The sequence below is a fragment of the Anomaloglossus baeobatrachus genome, chromosome 2, assembly GCF_048569485.1.
Source record: "Anomaloglossus baeobatrachus isolate aAnoBae1 chromosome 2, aAnoBae1.hap1, whole genome shotgun sequence".
Classification (NCBI taxonomy): domain Eukaryota; kingdom Metazoa; phylum Chordata; class Amphibia; order Anura; family Aromobatidae; genus Anomaloglossus; species Anomaloglossus baeobatrachus.
The window spans coordinates 476,149,983-476,177,040 of NC_134354.1; the positions used below are offsets into that span (position 1 = coordinate 476,149,983).

Below are 27,058 nucleotides of genomic sequence, written 5' to 3' on the forward strand. Positions count from 1 at the left end.
TTTCTTGTTCAAAGGTGGTCGTTTTTCAGCCTTTCTTACCTTGGCCATGTCCCTGAGTATAGCGCACCTTATGCTTTTTGATACTCCAGTAACGTTGCAGCTCTGAAATATGGCCAAACTGGTGGCAAATTACATCTTGGTAGCTTCACGCTTGATTTTCCTCAATTCTTGGGCAGTTATTTTGCGCCTTTTTTGCCCACCATGCTTCTTGCAACCCTGTTGGCTATTTGCCATGAAATGCTTGATTGTTCAGTGATCACGCTTCAAAAGTTTGGCAGTTTCAAGACTGCTGTATCCCTCTGCAAGACATCTCACAATTTTGGACTTTTCAGAACCCGTCAAATCTCTCTTCTGACCCATTTTGTCAAAGGAAAGGAAGTTGCCTAGTAATTAAGCACACCTTATATAGGGTGTTGATGTCATTACACCAAACCGCTCCTCATTACAGAGATGCACATCACCTGATTTACTTCATTGGTAGTTGGCTCTCAAACCTATACAGCTTGGAGTAGGACATGTATAAAAAGTATCATGTGGTCAAAATACTCATTTGCCTAATAATTCTGCACACAGTGTAATAGAAATTCAGACCACATGTATTGTAAGACATGATAATGGTTTTGAATACACAGACAGCTACTAATAGTGGAGAAGGAAAGCTAAACTCAGAAAATGACCTATTGTTTAAATCAGCTTTTTGTATTAAAATTAATTTTAAAATATTTGTGGCCTTATTTTTACATGTCACACTGTATTAAAAATAATAGAAATCTTGCAATTTTCAAACTGGTCACTGGGGCCTTTTAGACTGTAATTTCCTGTTGTTTCAGGAAAAAACATATGTTCATAGCCACAATGGTGGAAGTATCTAAGGAGCCTGTGCAAAGGTCATTGTGAATGGGGGGGGGGTGCAGGGGAAGCTGTGACATTGCTTATTGAGGTTAGTGTATCCTGTGGTATCAGCTGTGTATAGAGCTGTTATCTGTCATTGTAATCCTGCCTTTGATGATAAGTACCTGCTGCAAACTCTTCCTGAAAGAAAAGAAAGTATGAGTTGAAAATATCAGGAGTGGCCAGTGTGAAAATTGCAAGATTACTCATTTTTCTTTTCTGTACTACTGAGAAAAATGTTTTGGGTATATATTTGCCTATTCACATCTTGTTTTATATGTATCGCTTCTAGTAATATGGTTTTCAGTAATAGAGACAACCTGATCCCAGAAAGCTTGCTGAAATTCAAGATAATGTCACATTTGTAGAATTCTATGATGTTAAGAAAATATTTCTTAAAGGGAATCTGTCAGCTTGATTTCACCTCCCAAACTCGTCACATGTACATGTACCTCTTTCAGAGACAAGTCCAGAAAAACCTTTACATGGCCAGTCCGTTCCTCCATTACTGAGAAATCAGCATTTGAATTATTATGCAAATGAGGCTGAAGAGCTGTTTGTCACTCCAGCTCTGTTCCCCGCCCAGCACCGCTTCCTCCTGCTTGACTGACAGCCTCTATGCTGTGTGACTTCAGACAAAAGAGCTATCAGTCAAGCAGGAGGAGTCAGCACTGGACTGGAATAGAGCTGGAGTGACAGAAGGTTCAGATATACAAATAGCTCTTCAGCCTTATTTGTATATCAATTCAAATACTGATTTCTTCGTAACAGAGGAACGGATTGACCGTGTAAAGGTATTGATGGACTTGTCTTTCAAAGAGCTAAATGCTCGTATAAATAGTTTGGGGTGTGAAATCTTGATGACAGATTCCCTTTAAGCATAGTCTTCATAAAAACTTAAAAAGTCTATAACCAAGTCTATATTCACACATATATATATATATATTAGGAATTATGTTTTTCTGTTCCATATAGGAACCAGATTTATGCAGTGGATGAATCCATCATGTGACAAACACAAGTGGTCCTCGATAGACCCCATTGAGCATAATAGGATGCTTAAGGTTTCTGCCATTTTCTGGAAACAATGGTGCAGCATGCTGTGCTGTTTTCTTTCTTGAGATATGATAGAATTAGATCTTTATAATTGCGCTTCCACTCATATGAACAGAGGCTAAAGTGTTCATGATGAATAGATGTATCAAAAATAGAAAACAAATATTTCGGACAATATCTTTTCTGTATTCAATCACTGCTGACCTTTCAAAATAAATCTGAATAGGAAGATACATTGCACATACTACAGTTATATGTTGACAGTGTGTGTTAGATGTTACATGTATCATGCAGGAAGCAGTTAATATGTTCAATACCATTAAAGTGATGGCTAGCAAAACTCTACATGCTTTGTGCCAGTACGGTTCATTGCTCTGTTAAACAATGATAAATGAGTGGTAGTATTATTCAGGGAGCCCAGAAGACCCTAATTCTTACCATCACATTGTGTCTGCGTCTATTTTGTTGCATTATTAATTTAAAATTTCCTCCAGTCCTGGAATCTAGTTACCCTTTGCAAGTTTTTTTTGTTTTCCTGCATGGTATTATGTACAGTGCCTTGCAAAAGTATTCAACCACCACCACCCCCTCCCCCCTGGCATTTTTCGTGTTTTGCTAACTGACAACAGCATTTTGTGCAGCCAAACGCTGTGACTTTCTATTGCTAGAAACCACATGACTGTCACACGTGACACACACATGTGAGATATTCTTGAGCAAAACCTGTTTCAGTCTGTTAGGTGATTTGAGACTGGGACGGAGATTCACCTTCCAACAAGACAATGACCCAAAGCATACTGCTAAAGCAACACTCGAGTGGTTTAAGGGGAAACGTGTAAATGTTTTGGGGTGGCCTAGTCAAAACCCAGACCTTAATCCAATTGAGAATATATGGTTAGTCTTGAAGATAGATGGTTTCCTTTGGTCAACAGCAAACTTGAAAGAGCCAAAGCAGTTTTGGTTTGAGGAATGGGTAAAAATCCCAGTGGCAAGATGTGGAAAGCTCATAGAGACTTATCCAAGCGACGCAGTAATTGCCACAAAATAAGGCTCTACAAAGTGCTGATTTTAGGGGGGTGAATAGTTATGCTCACTGAAGTTTTCAGTTATTTTGTCCGATTTGTTGTTTGCTTCACAATAAAAAGTAAACCCAATGTTCCCAGTTGTAGGCATGTTCTGTACATGAACTGATGCAAACCCTCAAAAGAAACAGTGAAATTCATCCCTGACTTTCCATTGTTACTGTTGTCAGTATTCATTGGTATTGAAAGCTTTCCTGCTGGATTCATCTCTCTCTCCTTTTTGGACCCAGCAGGAGCTCGCCTTCCACCCAGCTGCTGACCATCAACATTCTCTTGGTGTTTAAATACTCCCTTCTTCCCTGGACTGGTGTTGGTGATATTATTCAGTTCATTCTAGCTCTTTTTGCAAGCTGGTGGCTTGCTCTCATCTGTAGTATCATTGCTGAAGCTTTGCTGAACTCCTGCCTGTGTTACCTGTGGATAAGTAGTTTGTGCTTTTTCCCCTGTGTGCCTTCCTTGTGTCTTCCTTTAGTGTTTAGTTGGGTTGACAAAGAGCTCCTCCTACCCATTCCCTATTTAGGGTCTAGCACTAGGGATACCTAGGATAAGGTATCCAACTCAGCGCATAGGTGCGGAACCCACCTAGGGTGGGGAGGGACCCCAAGAACCAGCTGTAGGTTTGGTCAAGGGTCACCATCAGCCCCCTTCCCTAGATGCATGGGTGCACTTCCCTGACCTTTCGCCACTCACTTGGTACTTCCCTGTACCTAGTGTGAAATAATATCCCTGTATTTTGCACCATCCATCGTCCGCTCAAGTAGGACCATTTTCACTGTCCCTGCTGTTGAAAAACATCCCCACAGTATGATGCTGCCCCAACCATGTTTCACTGTGGGGATGGTGTTCTCGGGGTGGTGATCTGTGTTTGTTTGGCCTCAGACATATTGTTTACCTTGGTGGCCAAAAAGTTAAAATTTAGTGTCATCTGACCACAGCAAATTCTTCCATACATTTGAGGTGTCTCCCACATGTCTTTTGGTATACAAAAAAAAAGCCTTCCAATTTTTTGTTGTAAGTAAAGGCTTTTTTTCTGACTACACTTCCACAAAGGCCAGCTGTATGGCGTGTACATCTTATTGTGATTGTATGGGCAAATACTCCAGTCTCTGCTTGGGAACTCTGTAGCTCCTTCAGGGTTACCTTTGGTCCCTGTGCTGCCTCTCTGATTAATGCCCTCCTTGCCCGAGCTGAGAGGTTTGGTGGGTGGCCCTCTCTTGGTAGGTTTGTTGTGGTACAATGTTCTTTTCATTTGATCATAATGGATTGAATGGTGTTTCTGGAGATCTTCAGATATTAGGACATTTTTATAGAACCCAACCCTGACTTGTACTTCTCAACAACTTTATCTCTGACTTGTTTAGAGAGCTCTTTGGTCTTCATGGTGTTGTTTAATTAGTGGTGCCTCTTGCTTAATGGTGCTGCAGCCTCGGTAGCCTTTCAGTAAAGGTGTGTGTATACTGATAGACCATTAGATTGAAAACTCTTGGACTTTCATTCATTAAGCATGTGACTTATGAAGATAATTGCTTGCAGCAGAAATTTTGTGGGGCTTCATAGCAGAATGGGTGAATACATATGCACATAGTAATTTTTATTTATTTTATCCCATAAAATAAGTTTTCACCTATATTTTTCTCACTTTACTTCCCCAACTTAGAGTACTTAGTGCTGATGCATTACAGAAATCGGATTACAAAAATATTTAAACACAGGTTTAATTAGTGATGGGTGAACCCTCAGATATCCAAATAAAAAAAAACCCCAACAGTTCGGGACTGGAATTTATTCTGAATATCTGGCCAGGCGGCTATCCCCAAGGAAATCTATGGGGCCCCCGAATATTCTACTTTACAATAGTGGTAGAAAGGGCTATGGGAATAGAGAAAGCACTTTAAACTTACTGAGTCTCCTGCACATCGGTACTTCTGGGGCCACCCATTATCCTCATACATATTCACTGCTTCCGCTGGCAGTCTCGGCGTCTCTGGTTGCAGTCACACTGCGCCTCCACGCTGTGTGACAACATGTCTGACTGCCTGTGTCCCTATAGTGGCATAAAAATAAAAAAATTGGCATAGGGTCCCCCTATATTGTAATACCCAGCACAGATATAGCATAAAGCTACAGGCTTCAGCCCCCAGCCGTGTACTTATCTTGGCTGTGTCTCAAAATAAGAGGGACCCCATGGGGCTTTTTTTTTTAATTAGTAAAATAAATAATTTTAAAAACTATATACTGTCGCCTCCAATTTTGATACCCAGCCATGATAAAGCCGACAGCTGGGGGTTGGTATTCTCACGCTGTGGAGGTACATGGTCAATGTTAAAAATAGCAGTCTGTAACCACCTAGAATTGTCACATCCATAAGATGCAACAGTTACTGCACCTTACCTGGCTTATCCTGATTTGCCCTAGTGCAGTGGCAATCAGGGTAATATAAGGGGTTAATGGCAGCTCACAGCTGCCACTAAGCCCTAGATTGGTAATGGGACGCATCTGTAAGACCGACATATCCATTACTAATGCTATAATATAAGGGGTTCATGACAGCTCACAGCTGCCACTGCTCCCTAGATTAGTAGTGAAAGATGTCTATGATACCTCCATTACTAATACTCTAAATGAAAATAAATAAACACAAACACTGGAAAAAATCCTTTACTTGAAATAAAATACAAAAAACCCCACCCTGTTTCTTTAATTTATTAACCCCAAACACCCATTTCCAACGTAATCCACACAAGGTCCCACGTCAATCCCGGCTCTGCTTCATACTGAAATCACAGCACGTGGGCACATTAGAAGACATGACCGCACTCTGTGACTTCAGGCTGATACTGACTAAGTCCCAACTGGAAGCGGTGACCTCACTCAATTTATCTGCGGTCACAGCTGGAGGTTCCCATGGTAACCCACCTGTTACCGCAGGTAAACTGACCTCAGATGACCTCATTAAACTCAGTGACCTTACCTCAGGTGAACTGTGTTCACCGACCTGCCTGCAGCGGGTTCATGTTCTGTACCCATGTACTGTGACTACAGGATGTAGCAGAGCAGGACTCGTCGGAAGACCTCTTGTGGATTACATTTGACTTGGATGTTTTGGGAGTTAATAAAGGGGTGAAAGGGTTATTTTTTTTTTCATTTTAGTTCAAATAAAGGATTTTTTTATTTGTTTCTTTACATTTAGCAATTAGTAATGGTGGGTCTCATAGACACCTGCTATTACTAATCTATGGCTTAGTGGAAGCTGTGAGCTGTCATTAACCCCTTAAATTTCCATGACTGCCACTGCACCAGGGCAATTGGGATGAGCTGGGTAAAGTGCTGAAATTGTCGCATCTAATGGATGCGACAATTCTGGGAGGCTGCAGGCTGCTATTTTAGGCTAGGAGGGGCATAATAACCATGGAACTCCCCAACCTTTGAATACCATCCCCCAACTGTCGGCTTAATTATCATTAGGTATCAATATTGGGCGAGACCGCACGCAGTTTTAAAAATGATTTATTTAAATATTTTTTAACCACACAGCTGGGGGTTGCAGCCTGTAGGCGTATGATTTATCTGTGCTTGGTATCATAATATGGGGAACTATGCACATTTTTTTATTGATTTTATTTATGTTTGCACCACTATAGACAGCTTAATGGATTCCAAGCAGTCAGACATGCTGTCACACAGGGTGGGAGCACGATCTGACTGCAACAAATCATAGACGCAGTGAGGGAGCAGTTAATATGTATGAGGGTAAGGAGTAAAGATGAGCGAACCTTTGGAGGTTCGGTTCACTAGCCGCAATCAATCCAAACTTTCCCAAGCTGGATACCTGTGAACACTTAAGTTCACTCGTAAAGCATCTGAAGTCCGAACCCGAGCCCTGTTTTTTTAAGTTGCTGTTCGGTTCAAAAACCAAACCTCAGGTTCGCTAATCTTTAGTAAGTAGCGGCTATAGAAGTAGTGTTGCAGCCGCACTTGAGACTTGGTAAATTTATGGCTCCTGGTTATCAATATTTTCTTTGTTTTTTATATCTTTTTTTTTTTTAATTATTCAGATGGCCAGATCCATATAGTTAAACGGTGATCGAGATAGGTGCCTGGATACTAGGTATCCCGCCCAGATCCCAAATTTTACATTCCGGGTTTGCCCATCAATAGTTGTAATGTAATAAAATAGGTAAAAAGCCAAGGGAGGTGAATACTTTCACAGGGCAATATATATGTCCTGATGCCTAAATCTGTAAGGCTACTAATTTGTCCTCATTTAAAGGAAAGACAAGTATTAGCAGTATAAAGCTATGTAGGAGCATATTCACACATTCAGTTTTTGATGCATTTTTTAAATGTTGTTTTATGTTTGTGCAAAATAAAATTCAGCATTTTACAATAATAACAAAATAAATGAGATATTTAAACTATTATTCACACTAGGCGTTTTTAACCTATGGTGCACTTCTTTAAAAAAAAGCGTAAACATAACTTAGTAGTTTCTCCTGTGAAATTGGTAGTTTTTTTCTGTGTTCTTTTTTTGTTTGTTTGTTTACTACAGTATGTTTTAAGGTGTATTCAGACTGAGATTGTACCGCAATGCATGGACTGGCCGGTGGATCTCCCGACCTGAGCATAACTGTTATGCTCAGGTGGGGAGACCTGATGGGTAGTCCGTGCATTGCAGTCCGATCTCTGTTTGATTTATACGGTTGTACTACTCCATCTAGTTCAACATATATTACAATTTTTGCTGTTCCACAGAAATGAAAAATCCCCATGAGGCAGGCGCCAGTTGACCCATATTAAAGGGAACTTGTGAGGTTCCTTATGTGTTCTACAAGCAGGGTGATGTGTGGCCTAGAAACCCCGGCCTACCCATCCCTGTGTCGTAATATTGTGTAATATGAATTTCTAAAAAAAACCTTTTTATAACTTATGTGTTTCCTATGTAAATAAGTAGAGGGATCATGTGCAGTGTGCTTGTGAAACGACAAGAAAACACCCGGATAAGAAGGCTGCACGAATGGCAGTGCACATGCGCGGGATCTGATGGTGAGTTCGCTCATGTAAATCCATGGTATCACGCCCCCGGGGGCGTGATACCATGAAAAGAATGCAGACGCTCACGGTGCAAAGCGACGCCCTTAGGGCTAGTGCCTCTTCTTATTTACATAGGGAACATGTAAGTTATAAAACGTTTTTTTTTATAAATTATTATTACACAATATTACAACACAGGGATGTGTAGGAATGGGGTTTCTAGTCCACACATGCTCCTGCTTGTAGAGTGCATAAGGGACCTGACAGGTTCCCTTTAAAGGGATACTGCCAGCAGGTTTTGCTACCTCATCTGAGAGCAGCATGATGAAGGAAAAGAGATCCTGAATCCAACGATGTATTACTTAGATTACAGGCTGCAGCTGTTCTAACACAATCAGATTTAGCTCACATAGCAGAGCAGCTGAGAGAGCTTATCGCCCACACCAGGCTCTCAATAGAAATTATACATTGACAGTGAGGTGTCAATCAGAGGAGGGGCGTGACAGACTGCCATGCATGTGACATTGTAATTTGGGCATTGATAAGTCCTGCTTCCTAAACCAACATAGCAAATAAGCAACAGATCTGACCTTGACAAAACAGGCATACCTGAATTCTATGTTTTAACCCTTGCAGCATGAGGTTTTCAGTTTACATAGCAAAAACCAGCTGATGGATTCCCTTTAACGGAAGGTTAGGCAGAGTCTAGTACTCATAACCTGCAATACTATATTTTTCTAGAAAGGTAACCAATCCCTTCTTGAACTTGTTTAGCATATCAACTGTTACAACATATTGTCGCAGAGATTTCCAGTCTCACTACTTTGTTTTTGTTTAGTGTTTTTTTTTAAAAATAAGACTGCTGAATTATTTTCAAGTTCAGCAGACAGTATGGGTGATAGAATATTCTCACTATATTTAGTTTGCCTACAGGGCTATGTTTCTTACGGCTAAGCACCTTATCCTCGGCTCACCCATGCAGCTACTTGCTGTAATTCCATTAACCCCTTCCACTATGTGGATTTCCAATTCGTATGCAGTTGTAAATTGTTTATGCAAATAGAAGTTATTTTAACTAAGTGGTTAAAACATAGAAATTTAAAGAGGTTTTGCTCAAGATAAGACTCCATTCGTGTCTTTGTATGAGACTGATAAAAGCTTCAAAAAGGTATAAAATTAGAGCAGCATGGTGTTCAAGGATCTGGTGCAAGATGTCATGTTTGGCTTCCTTAAAGGGGTTGTCCACTACTTTTCAATTGATGGCCTATCCTTAGGGGTACTTTGCACGCTGCAACATCGCTAGCCGATGCTAGCGATGCCAAGCGCGATAGTACCCACCCCCGTCGCACATGCGATATATTGTGATAGCTGCCGTAGCGAACATTATCGCTACGGCAGCTTCACACGCACTTATCTGCCCTGCGACATCACTCTGGCCAGCGACCCGCCTCCTTCCTAAGGGGGCGGGTCGTGCGGCGTCACAGCAACGTCACATGGCAGGCGGCCAATAGAAGCGGAGGGGCGGAGATGAGCGGGACGTAAACATCCCGCCCACCTTCTTCCTTCCGCATAGCCAGTGGAGGCAGGTAAGGAGATAATCCTCGCTCCTGCGGCTTCACACACAGGAACGAGGAACAACATCGTATCTCCTATTGGTGCGACATTATGAAAATGTCCGACACTACACAGATCACCGATTTACGACGCTTTTGTGATCGTTTCTCGGCGCATCTAGGCTTTACATGTTGCAACGTCATTACCGGCGCCGGATGTGCGTCACTTTTGATTTGACCCCGACGATATCGCAGTAGCGATGTCGCAGCGTGCAAAGTACCCCTTAGGCTATGCTTTCAGGACCATACGATAGTTTAGTAAATGCAGTAACAAGCATTTTATTTGTTATCTGTGTGAATGTACGTGGCTCTCATTCTTTGGTTTCTTTGACGTTTTCAAACACTTTATTGGTTCTGGACTAAAAAAAAAGAAAGTTTCCAAAATGACCTGTAAAAATATTGTATCCTATAATAGTACCAAGCCGAAGAGCAATGATTTTCTTCTTATGTTTGTGTGTGGAGATACATTTACATTTGAAATTGATATAGCTAACTGGATCAGCCTGTGTTCATATTGGGAACCTCTGTGGATTTGTGTAGTATCCGCTTTTCCAGCTATCAGTCGTCTGTAAACCTGGCCTTGCCTTGTCTTACACATCTGTTCTGTAATCCTATTGTGTTTGCAATGTGATACGTAGCCATATTAAATATCTTTCTATTTCTAGGGCTCATATGGTGTTGTGAAACTGGCTTACAATGAAAGTGATGACAAATATTATGTAAGTAACACCTGATTAATGATTGAACAAAATGGAAATATTGTCTGTCAATGTTAAAGGGAACCTGTCACCTGATTTGTCACTTATAAGCTGCGGCCACCACTAGTAAGCTCTTATATATAGTATTTCTACAATACTGTATATACAGTGCCTTGCGAAAGTATTCAACTCCCTTGAATTTTTAAACCTTTTCCCACATTTCAGGCTTCAAACATAAAGATAAAAATTTTAATGCTATGGTGAAGAATCAACAACAAGTGGGACACAATTGTGAAGTTAAATGAAGTTTATTGCTTATTTTACACTTTTTTAAAAAAAAAAAAAAAAAAAAAATAACTGAAAAGTGGGGCGTGCAATATTATTCATTCCCTTTAAGTTAATACTTTGTAGCGCCACCTTTTGCTGCGATTACAGCTGCAAGTCGCTTGGGGTATGTATCTACCAGTTTTGCACATCGAGAGACTGAAATTCTTGCCCATTCTTCCTTTGCAAACAGCTCGAGCTGAGTGAGGTTGGATGGAGAGCATTTGTGAACAGCAGTTTACAGCTCTTTCCACAGATCTCGATTGGATTCAGGTCAGGATTTTGACTTGGCCATTCTAACACCTGGATTCGTTTATTTGTAAACCATTCCATTGTAGATTTGCTTTATGTTTGGGATCATTGTCTTGTTGGAAGACAAATCTCCGTCCCAGTCTCAGGTCTTTTGAAGATGCCAACAGGTTTTCTTCAAGAATGGTCCTGTATTTGGCTCCATCCATCTTAACATCAATTTTAACCATTTTCACTGTCCCAGCTGAAGAAAAGCAGGCCCAAACCATGATGCTGCCACCACCATGTTTGACAGTGGGGATGGTGTGTTCAGGGTGATGAGCTGTGTTGCTTTTACGACAAACATATCATTTGGCATTGTGTTCAAATAGTTCGATTTTGGTTTCATCTGATCAGAGCACCTTCTTCCACATGTTTGGTGTGTCTCCCAGGTGGCTTGTGGCAAACTTTAATCAAAACTTTTTATGAATATCTTTGAGAAATGGCTTTCTCTTTGCCACTCTTCCATTAAGGCCAGATTTGTGCAGTGTACGACTGATTGTTGTCCTATGGACAGACTCTCCTACCTCAGCTGTAGATCTCTGCAGTTCATCCAGAGTGATCATGGGCCTCTTGGCTGCATCACTGATTAGTCTTCTCCTTGTTTGAGATGAAAGTTTGGATGGACGGCCGGGTCTTGGTAGATTTGCAGTGGTATGATACTCCTTCCATTTCAATATGATCGCTTGCACAGTGCTCCTTGTGATGTTTAAAGTTTTGGAAATCTTTTTGTAACCAAATCCAGCTTTAAACTTCTCCACAACAGTATCACAGACCTGGCTGTTGTGTTCCTTGGTCTTCATGATGCTCTCTGTGCTTTAAACAGAACACTGAGACTATCACAGAGCAGGTGCATTTATACGGAGGCTTGATTATACACAGGTGGCTTATATTTATCATAATCAGTCATTTAGGACAACATTGGATCATTCAGAGATCTTCAATGAACTTCTGGAGTGAGTTTGCTGCACTGAAAGTAAAGTGGACGAATAATATTGCACACCCTACTTTTCAGTTATTTATTTTTTAAAAAAGTTTAAAATAAGCAATACATTTCGTTCAATTTCACAATTGTGTCCCACTTGTTGTTGATTCTTCACCATAATATTAAATTTTTTATCTTTATGTTTGAAGCCTGAAATGTGGGAAAAGGTTGAAAAATTCAAGGGAGCTGAATACTTTCGCAAGACACTGTAAGTTCCCAGGCTGCTCTGTATAATGTAAAAAACAGCTTTATTTTACTGAGCTGCGATGGGCATTGCTGGTCTCGGTCCGGCACCAACTATCTTCTTGCAATTGCTGCCCTCCTCCATAGATCCTTGTGGATGACTGGTCCTACGTCATCCACACAGAGGCCTCCATTTCACTCCTGCGCACACGCACGTCTCTCTGCACTGCTGAATGCAGAGCACTGTAATGTGCAGGCGCATCAACAGCTCAAAGAACGCCCACGCATGCGCACTTAAGTACTTTACTCTGCTCTCAGCAGGGCAAAGCAAAGTATGCATGAACACAGTGGAGACCTCTGTGTGGCTGATGTAGGATGCATCATCTATACAGAGCTGGGAAGGAGAACAGCGATAGAAGGAAGATAGGAGGAGCCGTACCGGGACCAGCAACATCCATCGAACTGGACCGCTCCATAGTTGAGTATAATAAAAGATATTTTTTACAGAGCGGCCTGGGAACTTATATAGAGTATTCTAAAATGCTAGAATACCCTCCCCCTGCTGAGGAAGCTAACGTGACACGCAAGTTCGGGACAGGAGTTGGGAGTTGTGTGTTCTCCTTGGTGTTTCAACGGCAGCACATTGGGTATCTTATTCCTATGGGTAAGCGATTAATATACAATATCTGATTGAGATCCTTTACTTGATTATTACATACATGATAGCCTGACCCTGGATTTTATTATCATGTGCCTCCCATTTGAGTCTTAATTCAGATATAATTGTATGGGATGATGCACATGAACATGTGTTCTGGTATTTATGGATACATCTATCTTTTATTTTATGCCTTTAAATTAACCATCTCGATATGCTGCCATTGACACATGGAGATACCTTCTCTTCATTTGGAGCTCTCCATTAATTTCATATCAGCATGATGACATTTTAAGTCTTTTTATATGTTTTTCTATGTAAAAGAAATTAGATTGTTATGAATATGGTACTCCACGTCTGTGTTTTTTTTACACATTTTTGGGTATCCTAGAATACTGTATATAAGGGCTTACTGTAGTGGTCACAGCTTATAAGGGAAACATCTAGTGACAGGTTCCCTTTGAATTTCTAATTTTCAAGTTTTATGATGAATGAAGAAACGTTTTGTATTGAAAAAAATGAAAGAATGTAAAATGCAAACAATTCCTGGTTCTTTTAAAATGTTAGAATTTAAGTTTCTTTCTGGAATGATAATATACTTGGTAAAATTGAGTTATAGTGATGTCCCAAAAATGTTATTAAAACTGAAATGTCCTGAAGTATATTTGTGTGCACTGAGGCCATTGACCACTGAAATCAAACACCATTATTTGGCATGACAATGAAAAGATGGCTCCTATTCTGAGATGCAATTAAGTAGAAACCGAATTAAAAAGTTGTCGCCTCCGTAGATACTTTTAAAGTGGAATTAGTACATGATCTGTTGTTTAAATCATATTTTATGTTAATGTGTTCTTCTTTTTAAAATTAATCTATTGTAATATTATTATTAATATTAATAATAATAATAATAATAATAATCATAATAATAATAATATTCTTGCTCTTTCGACATTGGCCACGAAGCCTATGACTAGACTCTTATGGTGTAGAAGCAGCCAGATGGACAAAGACTGCAATAGACTAGCTGTGAATCATTGACTTTATTTCAGAAAAGCTCTCTGGGTAAAGGTCATTATGAACGTAAAGGTACCTTCACACATATCGAGATTGCTAGCGAGATCGCTGCTGAGTCACAGATTTTGTGATGCAACAATGACCTCGCCAGCAATCTCGCTATGTTTGACACATAGCAGCGACCAGGCCCCTGCTGTGAGATCGCTGGTCATGTCGGAATGGCCTGGTCCATTTTTTGATCATGGACGTCCTGCTGGACAGGATGCTCCGGTGTGTTTGACGCCTTACCAACGATCTCGTTGACGACTCAGAGCTCAGACATGTACAGCCACGTAGGCCTGAATGTCACACTAGCTGCCGTGTGACAGGGTCCCAACGACCGCCGAGATCATTATACAGGTTGCTATGGTCGCTGTAGTGTTGCTGCGTCGTTGGGAAGATCTGACTGTTTGACATCTCACCAGCGACCACATAGCGACTTACCAGCGATCCTTATATATATATATATATATATGATACCCTGGTTGTATCGTTGTCGGGATCGCTGGAAAGTCGTTAAATGTGACGGGGGCTTAGAAGAAAGGGTGACCGCTGACCACTAACTATTGTGAATGGTGAATCCTTTGTTATAGTGGTTTTACCTTTCATTGTAATCCTGCCTGTAATGATAATAAGACTGCTGAAAAGTCTTCTGTATAGAAAAATTGTGAATCTAGTATTAGAAAAACACAACAGACAATATAATAACAACCCCAGCCAAAAATACTAAAGAAGGAAAAGATAAATTTACTGTATTACAGAAGTACAGTACATTTTTATTAAGCATATAAAAAAAATTAATTAATTACATAGATATACAAAAAAAATATAGACAACGTGAGAATACTAGGTAAAAAAAAAAAGAGATACACTTGGTGATAGAAATCAAGATAGAAAAAGCTTGTAAACAACAAATAACACTACAATGAATAAATAGACACAAAACATAAATAAACCTCTATATCCCTATTGAACTACCAAAGAGACTTGAAACTCACAGCTTGAAACCTGTTATCCGATTCATGCTGCCTGACCCATGGCCAGTACAAATCCAGATCTGACTGTGTGTTTGCAGCCGTTTCTGTTTTACTCTGAAACACTATAAGCATATTTCGAAAAACCATTACCCTTTTGTGGACACCTCGGGGTCACGAAACCAGGCAGGGCCACCCATGACATCCCCTGACCCTCACTGGCCCGGTGACGAGTATTCCCAAGACCCCGTGGGGTGCTCCATAAGCTTCACGTTTTTAATATTCTGTGAAAAGCTGTAGACAGATATTCCATCATTACTATTGGCGTATGTCTGATGACTGACGTTCTAGATATAGGGTTTCTATTGTTCTTATGTACTTTGAGGGTGTCAGATTTCATCGGGAGCTTCTGTACGTAGCTTTGCAAGGAAATTATCATTATTATGTAGTATCCTATTACTGCTCAAAATATTTGCTTTTCGAACCAAATTGGTTTTTTTTGTGCATAGTAATGTATGTGATTTAATGAGCAGTGTTATATGAGGCAGAGGTACACCTATTATACCAGTATTGAGGGGAGAATCCTCATGGAGGAATCTTTATTAGCACCGAATTTATGAATGTGTTGCACAATGATTGATAAATTTGGCATATTATTTAATATACCTAGTGTCACGCTGTACAAAGGCTAGTAAGACATAGTACAGCGTAATCCCCACTAGGTGGCAGCAGAGTAGTGAATGAGAGACAAAGAAACACTGTAACGGAAAGGCAGCTGAAGTACAGCAGAGTAACTTCAGCAGGCAGTCAACAGGCGAACCACCAGGGGGCAATAGAGTAGTCAGTCAGGGTCTAGGCGGGATAGTCGAGTCACTGCAAAGGGGACGATCAATATCAAGTCAGAAAACAGAACCGAGTCGGAAGTCGGGAGATCAGGTATGCAAAGGGAAACACAAACAACAGAGAGGAGAGGGAAATCAGGGGTTGGGATAGGCAGACAAACGGGGGAGGGTCAAAATCAGGACACAGTAGCAGGGAGGCAGAACAGATCAGGAACACTCACCAGAGCCAGTATACAAGCTGCAAGGCAGAAATATCACTGGCACTGAGCCATAGGTAGAGAGGCAATATATAGCGTCCTGGCATCCAGAACCAGGCAAGGGAAGTTAATCCCTGACATGACCAGGCCAGAGCTGTAACCAGCAGCAGGGAAAAGCCGGCTTGGATCATGACACCTAGATTTTGTAACCAGGAGGCAAGAGATGACCCTTAACCAGCCTGAACAATGGAACTTGTATGTGACTTGTTCAGAATGCAGTTAATAAGTCAGACGACTGCAGTGAACGTGCCAGAAAATAATGGCCAACCAGGCACTGAAAATCTAAATTATGACAAAAACGTATAATAAAACTGTCAAAATATAAGCAGAAAAATAAAACATGCAAAGGGAGTATCATATTTTTCCATGTTTGTGTATTGCAATAGTTTTTTTGCCTATTGTCACATATATCTTAAGGGGGTTTACACGCTGCAATATCGTTAATGATTTCTTGTCGGGGTCACGTCGTTAGCGACGCACATCCAGCGTCATTAACGAGATCGCAGCGTGTGACACTTATGTGCGACCTTAAATGATCGCAAAAGCAGGCAAAATCGTTTGCTGCGGAGAGGTCGTCCTGAAAAAAAAACAAAAAATCGTTTTCTGCATGTTAGCGATGTTGTTCCTCGTTCCTGCGGCAGCACACATCACTGTGTGTGACACCGCAGGAGCAAGGAACATCTCCTTACCTGTCTCCACCGGCTATGCGGAAGGAGGTGGGCGGGATGTTACGTCCTGCTCATCTCCGCCCCTCCGCTTCTATTGGACGCCTGCCGTGTGACGTCGATTTGACGCCGCACAACCTGCCCCCTTAGAAAGGAGGCGGTTCGCCGGCCAGAGCGACGTCGCAGGACAGGTAAGTGCGTGTGACGGGGGTAAGCGAGGTTGTGTGCCACGGGCAGCAATTTGCCCGTGTCGCACAACCGACGGGGGCGGGTACGAGCGCTTGCGATCTCGCTAGTGAGATCGCAGCGTGTAAAGCCCCCTTTAGTTTGTGCACTTTTTTGTTAAATGCATTTTACACCATTACACCAAATTCATCAAAATGGGCACACAATGCTTGATGTTACATAATTATATATTTACAAAGGTTGAAAAAAGACCTAGGTCCATCTAGTTCAGCCTTCCTCCACCAATTATACATATTTGTCACTAAGTCAACTATAACCGACTATGTTATATGTGCTGAGGAAATCATCCAGCCCTTTTTTTTTTTTTTAAAGTGTGTGCCATTACTACCTCTTGTGGTAGGGCATTCCAATGTCTGACTGCTCTAACAGTAAAGAACCCTTTCCTGTTTAGCTTCTGGAATCACCTTTCTTCTACTCACGGTGAATGCCCTCTGGTCCTTAGTATTGACTTTGGAAGGAATAAGTCATATGCCAGTCCTTTATATTGACCACACATGTATTTATACATATAATTGATATCTCCTCTGAGACAACTTTTTTCTAAGTTAAACAAAACCAACTTTTTCAACCTGTCATCATATGGGAGGCCTCCATTCCTTGTAGTAGTCTAGTTGCCTGCCTTTGAACTGATTCTAACTTCTGAATGTCCTTTTTAAAATGTGGAGCCCAAAACTGGATCAAGTGACTTTTAGAGGAGTAACAATACGTTGGGATCACGGGATTTATTCTCTGATTTTATACACCCTAGAATCCTGTTTGCTTTTGCAGCTGCTGCCTGACATTGAGTACTGCGGCTCCGCTTACTTGTAACCAGAATAGCCAAGTCCTTCTCCTGTTCTGTAGTTCCGAGTTTACTTCCATTTAATGTATACGCAGCTATAGGATTAAGCCCCCGTCACACATAGCGATCTCACTAGCGAGATCGCTGAAATGTCACAGGTTTTGTGACGTATCAGCGACCTCGCCAGCGACGTCGCTGTGTGTGACACGTAGCAGCAAGCGGACCCCTGCTGCAAAGTCGCTGATCGTTACAAAATGATCAGGACATTATTTTGCTCATTGGTCTCCCGCTGTGCAACACGCATTGGCGTTTTTGACTGCGAGAGACCAACGAGCACTGAGTCTGGGTAAGCAGCGTATGCTGGTAGCCAGGGTAAATATCGGGTAACCAAGTAAAGCGCTTTGCTTGGTTACTCGATATTTACCCTGGTTACCAGCGTATGCCGCTTATAGGCTGCCAGCGCTGGCTCCCTGCACACGTAGCCAGGGTAAATATTGGGTAACTAAGCAAAGTGCTTTGCATAGTAACCCGATGTGTACGCTAGCTACGTATAGAGGGAGTCAGCGCTGGCAGCCTGTAAGCGGTGTATCTTGGTAACCAGGGGAAATATTGGGTAACCAAGCAAAGCTCTTTACTTAGTTACCTGATATTTAGCCTGGTTACCAAGTGCAGCATCGTTACACGAGTCGCTGGTCGCTGGTGAGATCTGCCTGATTGACAGCTCACCAGTGACCATGTAGCGACGCACCAACGATCCCTGCCAGGTCGGATGACTGGTGGGATCTTTGGTGCATCGCTACGTGTGACGGGACCCTTAGGGGTACTTTGCACGTTGCAACATCGCTATTGCGATATCGTCGGGGTCAAATTGAAAGTGACGCACATCCGGCGCCAGTAACGACGTCGCAATGTGTAAAGCCTAGAAGCACCGATAAACGATCGCAAAAGCGTCGAAAATCGGTGATCTGTGTAGTGTCGGTCATTTCCATAATTTCGCTGCAGCAACGGGTACAATGTTGTTCCTTGTTCCTGCGGCAGCACACATCGCTGTGTATGAAGCCGTAGGAGCGAGGAACATCTCCTTACCTGCGTCCCGCCTCCAATGAGGAAGAAAGAAGGTGGGCGGGATGTTTACATCCCGCTCATCTCCGCCCCTCCGCTTCTATTGGCCGCCTGCTGTGTGACTTCGCTGTGACGCCAAACGACCCGTCCCCTTAGGAAGGAGGCGGGTCGCCGGCCAGAGCGACATCGCAGGGCAGGTAAGTGCGTGTGAAACTGCCGTAGCAATAATGTTCGCTACGGCAGCTATCACAAGATATCGCATCTGCGACGGGGGCGGGGACTATCGCGCTCAGCATCGCTACAATCGGCTAGCGATGTCGCAGTGTGCAAAGTACCCCTTACTCTGTCGTAGGTGCATTAGTTAACATTTATCAACATTAAATCTCATTTGCCAAGTGTCAGCCCATTCTGACATCTTATCCAGATCATTTTGTAATATTATGCTATCAAGGTCAGTTTTTAACATCCTACATAGTTTGGTGTCGTCAGCAAAGACTGACACATTACTCTCTGTCTTATCCACAAGGTCCTTAATAAAGAGATTAAAAAGAATCTGTCCTAGCACAGATCCCTGTGGTCACCACTGCTGACTATGCCCATTTAGAGAATGTACCATTTATGACAACTTTGTTTCCCATCTTTTAGCCAATTCCTTACTATCTTCTTAGAGTTCCCCTAGTTCCTGTTTCTGGAGCTTCAGTATAAGGCTATTATATGCCACAGTATCAAATGCCTTTACAAAGTCCAGATAAATCACATCAGCTACTTTACCAACATCCAGATTTGCACTTACATTAAACCTTACCATATTATGATCGCTGGTGCCCAAGTGCTCCCGGACCTGTAAATCTGAAATTGTATCTGGTCTATTTGACAGGACCAGATCCAGCAAATTATCTCCCCTTGTCGGTTCATCTACCATCTGAGATATGTAATTGTTTTGTATTGTAAATAAGAACGTTAAGCATTTAGCACAACCAAAAGATTTTATTTCTCATTTAATGTCTGAATAGTTGAAATACCCCATAATAAGAACCTGATTATTATTTGCTGTCCTTTTCACTTGTTGCAGCATTTCACCCTCTACCTGTTGAGCTATTTTAGGAGGCTTATAGCAAACTCCAATTAGCAGCTTTCTATATTGCCACCCTTGTGTACATTTGTACATACTGACTCTATATTCTCGCAGTTCCACCCCAATGTCATCATTGAGCACAGATCTTAAGTTACATTTAATAAATATACGCACCCCTCCATCTTTTGTCGTTCCTGTCCTTTCTGAATGTAGTATTATCCATCACGTTTGTCATCCAGTCATGGCTTTCATCCAGCAAGGTTTCCATAAGGCCTACCACATCGTAATCCATGGTTAACATAAGAGGCTCCATTTCATTAAATTTTTTTGTTTGCAAGACTTCTTGCATTCACCAGCAGACATTTAATACTATTAACACATTTCTTCCTCCCCCCTTCCTTCTTTCCTTGCATGTTCCAGTCCCCCTAAACTCTCATTGACCCCTACTTCTCATTCTCTTTGTCTACTCTATCTATCCCCTTTTTTTTTGCACAATTGGAGCATGTTCAGAGTCTTATTTTTTTCTGCTCTTTTGCTTATTTTTAGAGTAACAAAGTTACGCAATCCTTTAAAATGTCACGTTAGTCTTCAACCACAAAAAAAAACCAGAAATTTAGACAGATATTGTAATCTACTAAGGTACTGGAGTACAATTGTGCAAAAATGTTTAGACAATTTGAACAGTTGCAAATGATAAATTAGATTAAATCATTTGAACAACCAAAACTAGCCAAAATGCTAAACAAAAAACACAGTCACAGAAGGAAGCCAAGTAAAGTTAACATGTATAGAATAGAATAAGGGACAAATAGAAAGGTCATTATCAGAACCATTTTACTCCATAAAAATGCACAAAAGCAAAGATGAACCGACCCCTATGTCTACACATATTCAGATTCCTTCATTTTAGAAATCTTCTAGACTAAACATGTTGTTGATAAAATATAATGTGATCTTATAATGCTGTACTATTTTGGTCTTCTCTGTTTAGTTTAGTAATTATCTAATAATAGCAATGGTAATTGATGGTCCTTCTTGGCTAAATGTACAATGTTTGAAGACTGGAAAATAATAACATTCCTTTCTTTCACTACAACAGTGTATAAACAAAATGGGCCCAATTCATCATTCTGGCGAAAAAACATTGAAAAGTTGCATATTAAGGCACAACTCGGAGTCGCGCCTAAATATTGTAACTTTTGGTGGTTTTACATCAGTTTCTCCCAGTTCTTAAAAAATGAGTAGAGCTAAGTCAGAATAGGGTAGCTTGTCTAATTTACGACGAGCTGTTCCAAAGGCAATTACCAGTCTTGCAGCGCTCCTGCTACCAATGGTGGAACATATTGAACGATTTTCGGTCGTATGACTAGACCAATATACAAATAAGTAAAGAGATATTTTATTTGTACATTAAAATATGGTTAATTATACAACGCATTTCGGCTCAGAGATGTGTTTTTCTCTCAATTATACCTGAAGAAGGCTGAAGGATAAAATATCCGAGCCGAAACGCGTTGTATAATTAACCATATTTTAATGTACAAATAAAATATCTACCGTATTTATTTGTATATTGGTCTAGTCATATGACCAAAAATCATCCAATCCACCATTGGTAGCAAGAGCGCCACAAGACTGGTAATTGCCTTTGGAACTTCTTTCACTAAGTGGACCTGCTGGAGGGCTCCTCTATAGTATCCAGTGCGATTGCTGCATACTGCACCATAATCCTATTGGAAAGTGGATTAACTTCTTTTGGATTATTCCAGGCTTTCTAACCTCTGAACCAGGTGAGAGTTACACTATTTCAACACCTTTATATATATATATATATATATATATATATATAAAACTCACTACACTCAGATTGGCGCCGCGTTTGTATCTTTCTATCTTTCCGTGTCTCCAGGGTATTTTTTCAATTATGATGAGCTGTGGCATCCCTTACTCCAGAAATTTCTCTCCAGTATTTGACTGGAGCAAGGTTTCTGGCATAGCTCGCAGAGGAGCATGGCATTCATCAGACGCTCCAGATTAATGAAGAGGCATGCACCTCCTCAAGAATGAAGCGTGTCTAAGGCTATGTGCGCACGTTGCGTAAATTCATGCAGTTACGCTGCGCTTTGCAGCGCAGCGTAACTGCATGCGTCCTGCGTCCCCTGCACAGTCTATGGAGATTGTGCAGGGGCCGTGCGCACGTGGCGTCTCAGAGCGCAGCGCTTCGGCTACTGCCGAAGCGCTGCGCAAAAAGAAGTGACATGTCACTTCTTCCGTGCGCTTTGCCGGCAGCTCCTGCTCTGTGTATGGCAGGAGCTGCAGGCAGAGCGCACGTTCTTGCCGGCACCATGCGCTTCAGAACGGAGCTTTTCAGCTGCGCTCTGAAGCGCACCTTTTCGGTGCTGGGCTAGTATGCAACGTGCGCACATACCCTTACTCCACCATGCCTGCTCTTCAAAACCGGTGTGAACAACTTTGGTCTTCAATGATTGAGTGTATGGCTCGTAATTGAAGACCATTGCATACCGTTAAAGGGCTTTACAGGATTTTGCCATACTTGACCAATAACTGCAAAATATTTTTGATTAAATAAGCACTCCCACTGAAATATTTAAGGTCTAAACCAGTGTGACTATATACAGTATGTAGTGTAATGTAGGTGTATTAATGTACTCACCGATTGCCATCCTCCCTGGATTACAATGCCAATCTGGTCATCTTCAAAGTCATGTGACTGAAGTTCCAACTTTTCGGATCACACAGTGTAAGGCTGTGGAGCCTTGTTCTGCAACTCCATAGGCTTATATTGTAAGTTCACTTCATGTTCACACATAGAGCCCTGGGTGTGCAGCCGAAACAGAACTTCACATGTCTCCGACGAAGACCGTAGCGCAATGCTGGACACTGGAGAAAATGTTGATTAGTGTATTAATGTATTTCACTGAAAAGGACAAATTCAAAGAGAAAAATAAATAAATAAATAAATACAAATGAATAAATGCTACATGGGAGCATGGCCTTAAGGGGAGTTTTACATGCAACGACATCGCTAACGAGATGTCGTTGGGGTCACGGAATTCGTGACGCACATCCGGCCTCGTTAGCGACTTCGTTGCGTGTGAAACGCACGAACGACCGCTAACTATCAAAATTACTCAGCATATCGTTGATCGTTGACACATCGTTCTAATCTCAAATATCGTTGCTGGTGCTGGACGCAGGTTGTTTGTCGTTCCTGCGGCAGCACACATCGCTATGTGTGACACCGCAGGAGCGAGGAACAACATCGTACCTGCGGCCGCCGGCAATGAGGAAGGAAGGAGGTGGGCGGGATGTTCCGGCCGCTCATCTCTGCCCCTCCGCTTCTATTGGGCGTACGCTTAGTGACACCGCTGTGACTCCGAATGGACCTCCCCCTTAGAAAGGAGCCGGTTCGCCGACCACAGCGACGTCGTTAAGCAGGTATGTGTGACGGGGACTAACGATGTTGTGCGCCACGGGCAGCTATTTGCCCATGATGCACAACCGACGGGGGTGGGTGTTTTCACCATGTAAAGTGGTCTTTAGAATAATTAATTAATTAATGGTAATGTTCCACACAAACTCAGCATAGTCACATTTTATTCGTTTTGCTTTAGTCGTTGGTGTAGTGGTGTCTTGACTATGCAGTCCTAATTCAAAAGCTAAAATTGTGACTAAATTTCTGGCCATGGATTCACAGCTATGGTGTTATTCTATATAAGTTTTCCCATACAAAAAAAACAAGCCCAAGGACAGTGTAACCAGTTTAAGCCATTCCGGGTAGAAGCATAGGACGCTGTGTAAATGAGACTGTCAGTGTAAATTTAATCCAGTTGATTGGATAGACAAAAAATACATAAATCGTTATTCCATTATGTTTCTGCATAAAGTATTTTGTCATTTAGAGGAGTTTAGCGCAGACAAATGACAAATGTGTGCCACAAAGTCAGATCGCGGGACGATGTTTTGAATTGCATTAAAAGAAAAAGTAATTTAGTGTAGCTGGTTTTCAAGCTGGCATTCTTTATCATGTCAGCTCTCAGTGGGGCTGTATGTCACAATATTCAATTTCCCCCATCTTTTAATTGGAATTGTGACCTTTACTAACTGAATTGCATTATGAATTTAGATACAGGCTTGGGTTACTTTCCAGCATTTTGTGAGGCTACGTAACCTCGTACTAAATACAGGAGGTCTGTTTGTGACTAATTTACAACCAATGGGATCTTATATATTATCATCACAAATTTATGGAAAAAAAATGGCAAAAAACAATAACTTTCTGCAACCTGTTATCGCACTTAACCTACCACTTAACATTTTACTACAGTACACTAAAAACTGTTTTTTTTCCTACAAAAATGTATGTACGTTTGTCTACATGTCATTACAACTTTAATAACTAGATAAAAGGAAACACAAATGCAAAACTGCTTGAAAAAATGGAAATGCAAGGATAAAGTAAAATCTATTTTTATATATATAAACACACACACACACACACACACGCACACACGCAATTGATGGGTCTTCTTTCTCCTTTCCAGTATTGTCCTGGAATCAATTTGCAAAAGGAGTATTAGGCTGGAGTCACACTTGCGTATGACTTGCACGAATGCAATGTTTGAAAGTCTGGCATTGCACTCGGCCCCATATTAGACAATACTGCAGCTCAGATCAGCAATTTTTTTTTCCAGCCCTAAACGGATTGAGGAAAAAAATCGCAACATGCTGCGATTTTCTGCGAGAGCCGTGTCACTCGCAGCCATTCAAGTGAATGGGTGCAAGAGAAACATCGGACTGCACTGATGTTATCCCAGTGCAGTGCGATATACGCGCAGGCTGACAATGGAGATTGGGGATTAACCCCTCCCTCTCCTCTGTAGCGCCCGCCCTCATCTTCACAGCTGTGACCCAATCGCAAGATCGGGTCACAGTCGCATGACACTCGTCTTACACTCGCAGCAGACCCTGAGCCGGGAGTCATTAGCATATTGCATCCATTGCTCTCGCATTGGATGCCATACGCAAGTGTGACTCCAGCCTTGGAGTTATAATACTTGACAACCAATAAAATCCCATTGTTTGACTCATAACAATCTAGGTGATTTACATGTATAATCTGTATGCTTAAAAATCCCTTATTTTAACATTTTGACTTTTTACAATGGACACAATTAGGAATTTTACCAATACTGAAGAATATATAAAAATACGTTTTAAATAAGAAAAACTCCTAATACAAAAGTGCAAGGCCAAATAATACCAAAAGGCAAATAATGTACATTTATTGAATAAAAAACACATATGCAATAGTAAAAACATGATAGAAAACTGATGAGCAAAAGCATAAAAAAAAGTCTACAAAAATTAGCAAAATATGTCAAGTGACGATGTGAAATACTCAATATTACTGATGTATAATTCAGACACATACAAAAGAGAGCAGACTCAGCACGATAAAATGTATAACTACAATATGTTCAAGTAAAGTGTAAAGAAGTGCATGGGAGTTATATTTGTTGAAAATGCTGAAAAAGTACTCAAGAAGAAATAAAAAAGTAGAAGTTTAGTAATCCATCATAGTAATAAGGAAAAAGGGAGTCTCACTCCTTGGGGAAGCTACATGCAAAACTTGCGTCGGGTACGGTATTCCTGACTTGTGAGTTAATAGAAATATGCCATAGTGCACTTTACCATTATTGTCTTCTTGAGGGATTTCTATTCATATATTTTATCATTCGAGTCTGCTGTCTTTTGTATGTATCCGAATTATCCATCTGTAATATTGAGTTTTTGACATATCTTGCGTATTTTTTGTACTTTTTGATTTTTTTATTGTTTGCTAACCAGTTTTGTATTCTTGTGTCTTCACCATTGTATCTGTGTATACTTCTTTTTAATTTGTAATTCAATAAATATACATTATTTTACTTTTGATATTGATCTTGCACTTATAGGTTTTTCTTGTTGTCCTGTGCTATTAGTCCCTTTATCTCTTGCTCTTTATACATTTCTAGCTTGCCAAGTTTTTAGAAAGTATACAGAGCTGAAAGACGTTTGTTGGAATGCAGATGAACAAGTTTTCTACTACATTGCAATACAGAGAAAAACTAGAGAACAAGAGTATATGTGCAAAATTAGAAATCTTTATTGAGACATACACAACAGGAAAAATGATTAAAAAGGGTTTCTACCATATCAGAGTATACTGTAAGTCAAGGATTAGCAATAATAATAACTCTCATATACAGACTAGAATTCTTCTTGAGATATAAGGGTAATTACTGTCAGAGGGAAGGTTAATATTACCCAACACAATTGTGTACAGTAATGGTAACAGTTACTGTGGTTGGGTTTCAAATCATCATGGTCTCTCCGACCAATGGTAAGGAGAAGCTAAGTGATGATTACCCCAGTTATTACATAAGTAACCACAAAAATGTAGGGTCATATAATAAATAAGTATCCACATCAGCCATAAATTATTAATAAGAAGGGAAGAAGATTTATTTTCTTACCTAAAGTGCAAGTGCTTAACAGGTATTTCCTAAAATATGCTCCTGATGTGAAAAACCCGGTCCACAGTCCCAGGATCAGTATGAGGTCCCTAAGGAACACCCAGGATCACCGCCGACGTGCGTGTCGCGAGAGTTGTTGCTTTATCAAGGTGCCTTAGGCTCTCCACCTTGATAAAGCAACAACCCTCGTGAAACGCGCGTCAGCGGTGATCCTGGGCGTTCCTTAGGGACCTCATACTGATCCGGGGACTGTGGACCGGGTTTTTCAGATCAGGAGCATATTTTAGGAACTACCTGTTAAGCACTTGCACTTCAGGTAAGAAAACAAATCTTCTTCCCTTCTTACTAATAATTTATGCCTGATGTGGATACTTATTTATTATATGACCTTCCATTTTTGTGGTTACTTATGTAATAACTGAGGTAATCATCACCATAGCTTCTCCTTACCATTGGTCGGAGAGACCATGATGATTTGAAACCCAACCACAGTCCCTGTTACCATTACTGTACACAATTGTCTTGGGTGATATTAACCTTCCCTCTGACAGTAATTACCCTTATATCTCAAGAAAAATTCTAGTCTGTATATGAGGGTTATTATTATTGCTAATCCTTGACTTATTGTATACTCTTTGTCCCTATTTTGATATGGTAGAAACCCTTTTTAATCATTTTTCCTGTTGTGTATGTCTCAATAAAGATTTCTAATTTTGCACATATACTCTTGTTCTCTAGTTTTTCTATGATTA

At 40.9% G+C, this 27,058-nt stretch overlaps 1 protein-coding gene across 4 annotated transcripts in view; it reads left to right on the plus strand.

Moving 5' to 3' along the window:
* Positions 1-27,058, plus strand: part of CAMKK1 (calcium/calmodulin dependent protein kinase kinase 1) — a 445,750-nt gene that overhangs the window by 231,486 nt on the left and 187,206 nt on the right. For all 4 annotated transcript variants that reach the window (XM_075336377.1, XM_075336378.1, XM_075336379.1 and 1 more), the window contains one exon: positions 10,339-10,392. In XM_075336377.1, coding sequence (XP_075192492.1) covers positions 10,339-10,392 — 54 coding nt within the window. The remainder of the gene's footprint in view (positions 1-10,338; positions 10,393-27,058) is intronic.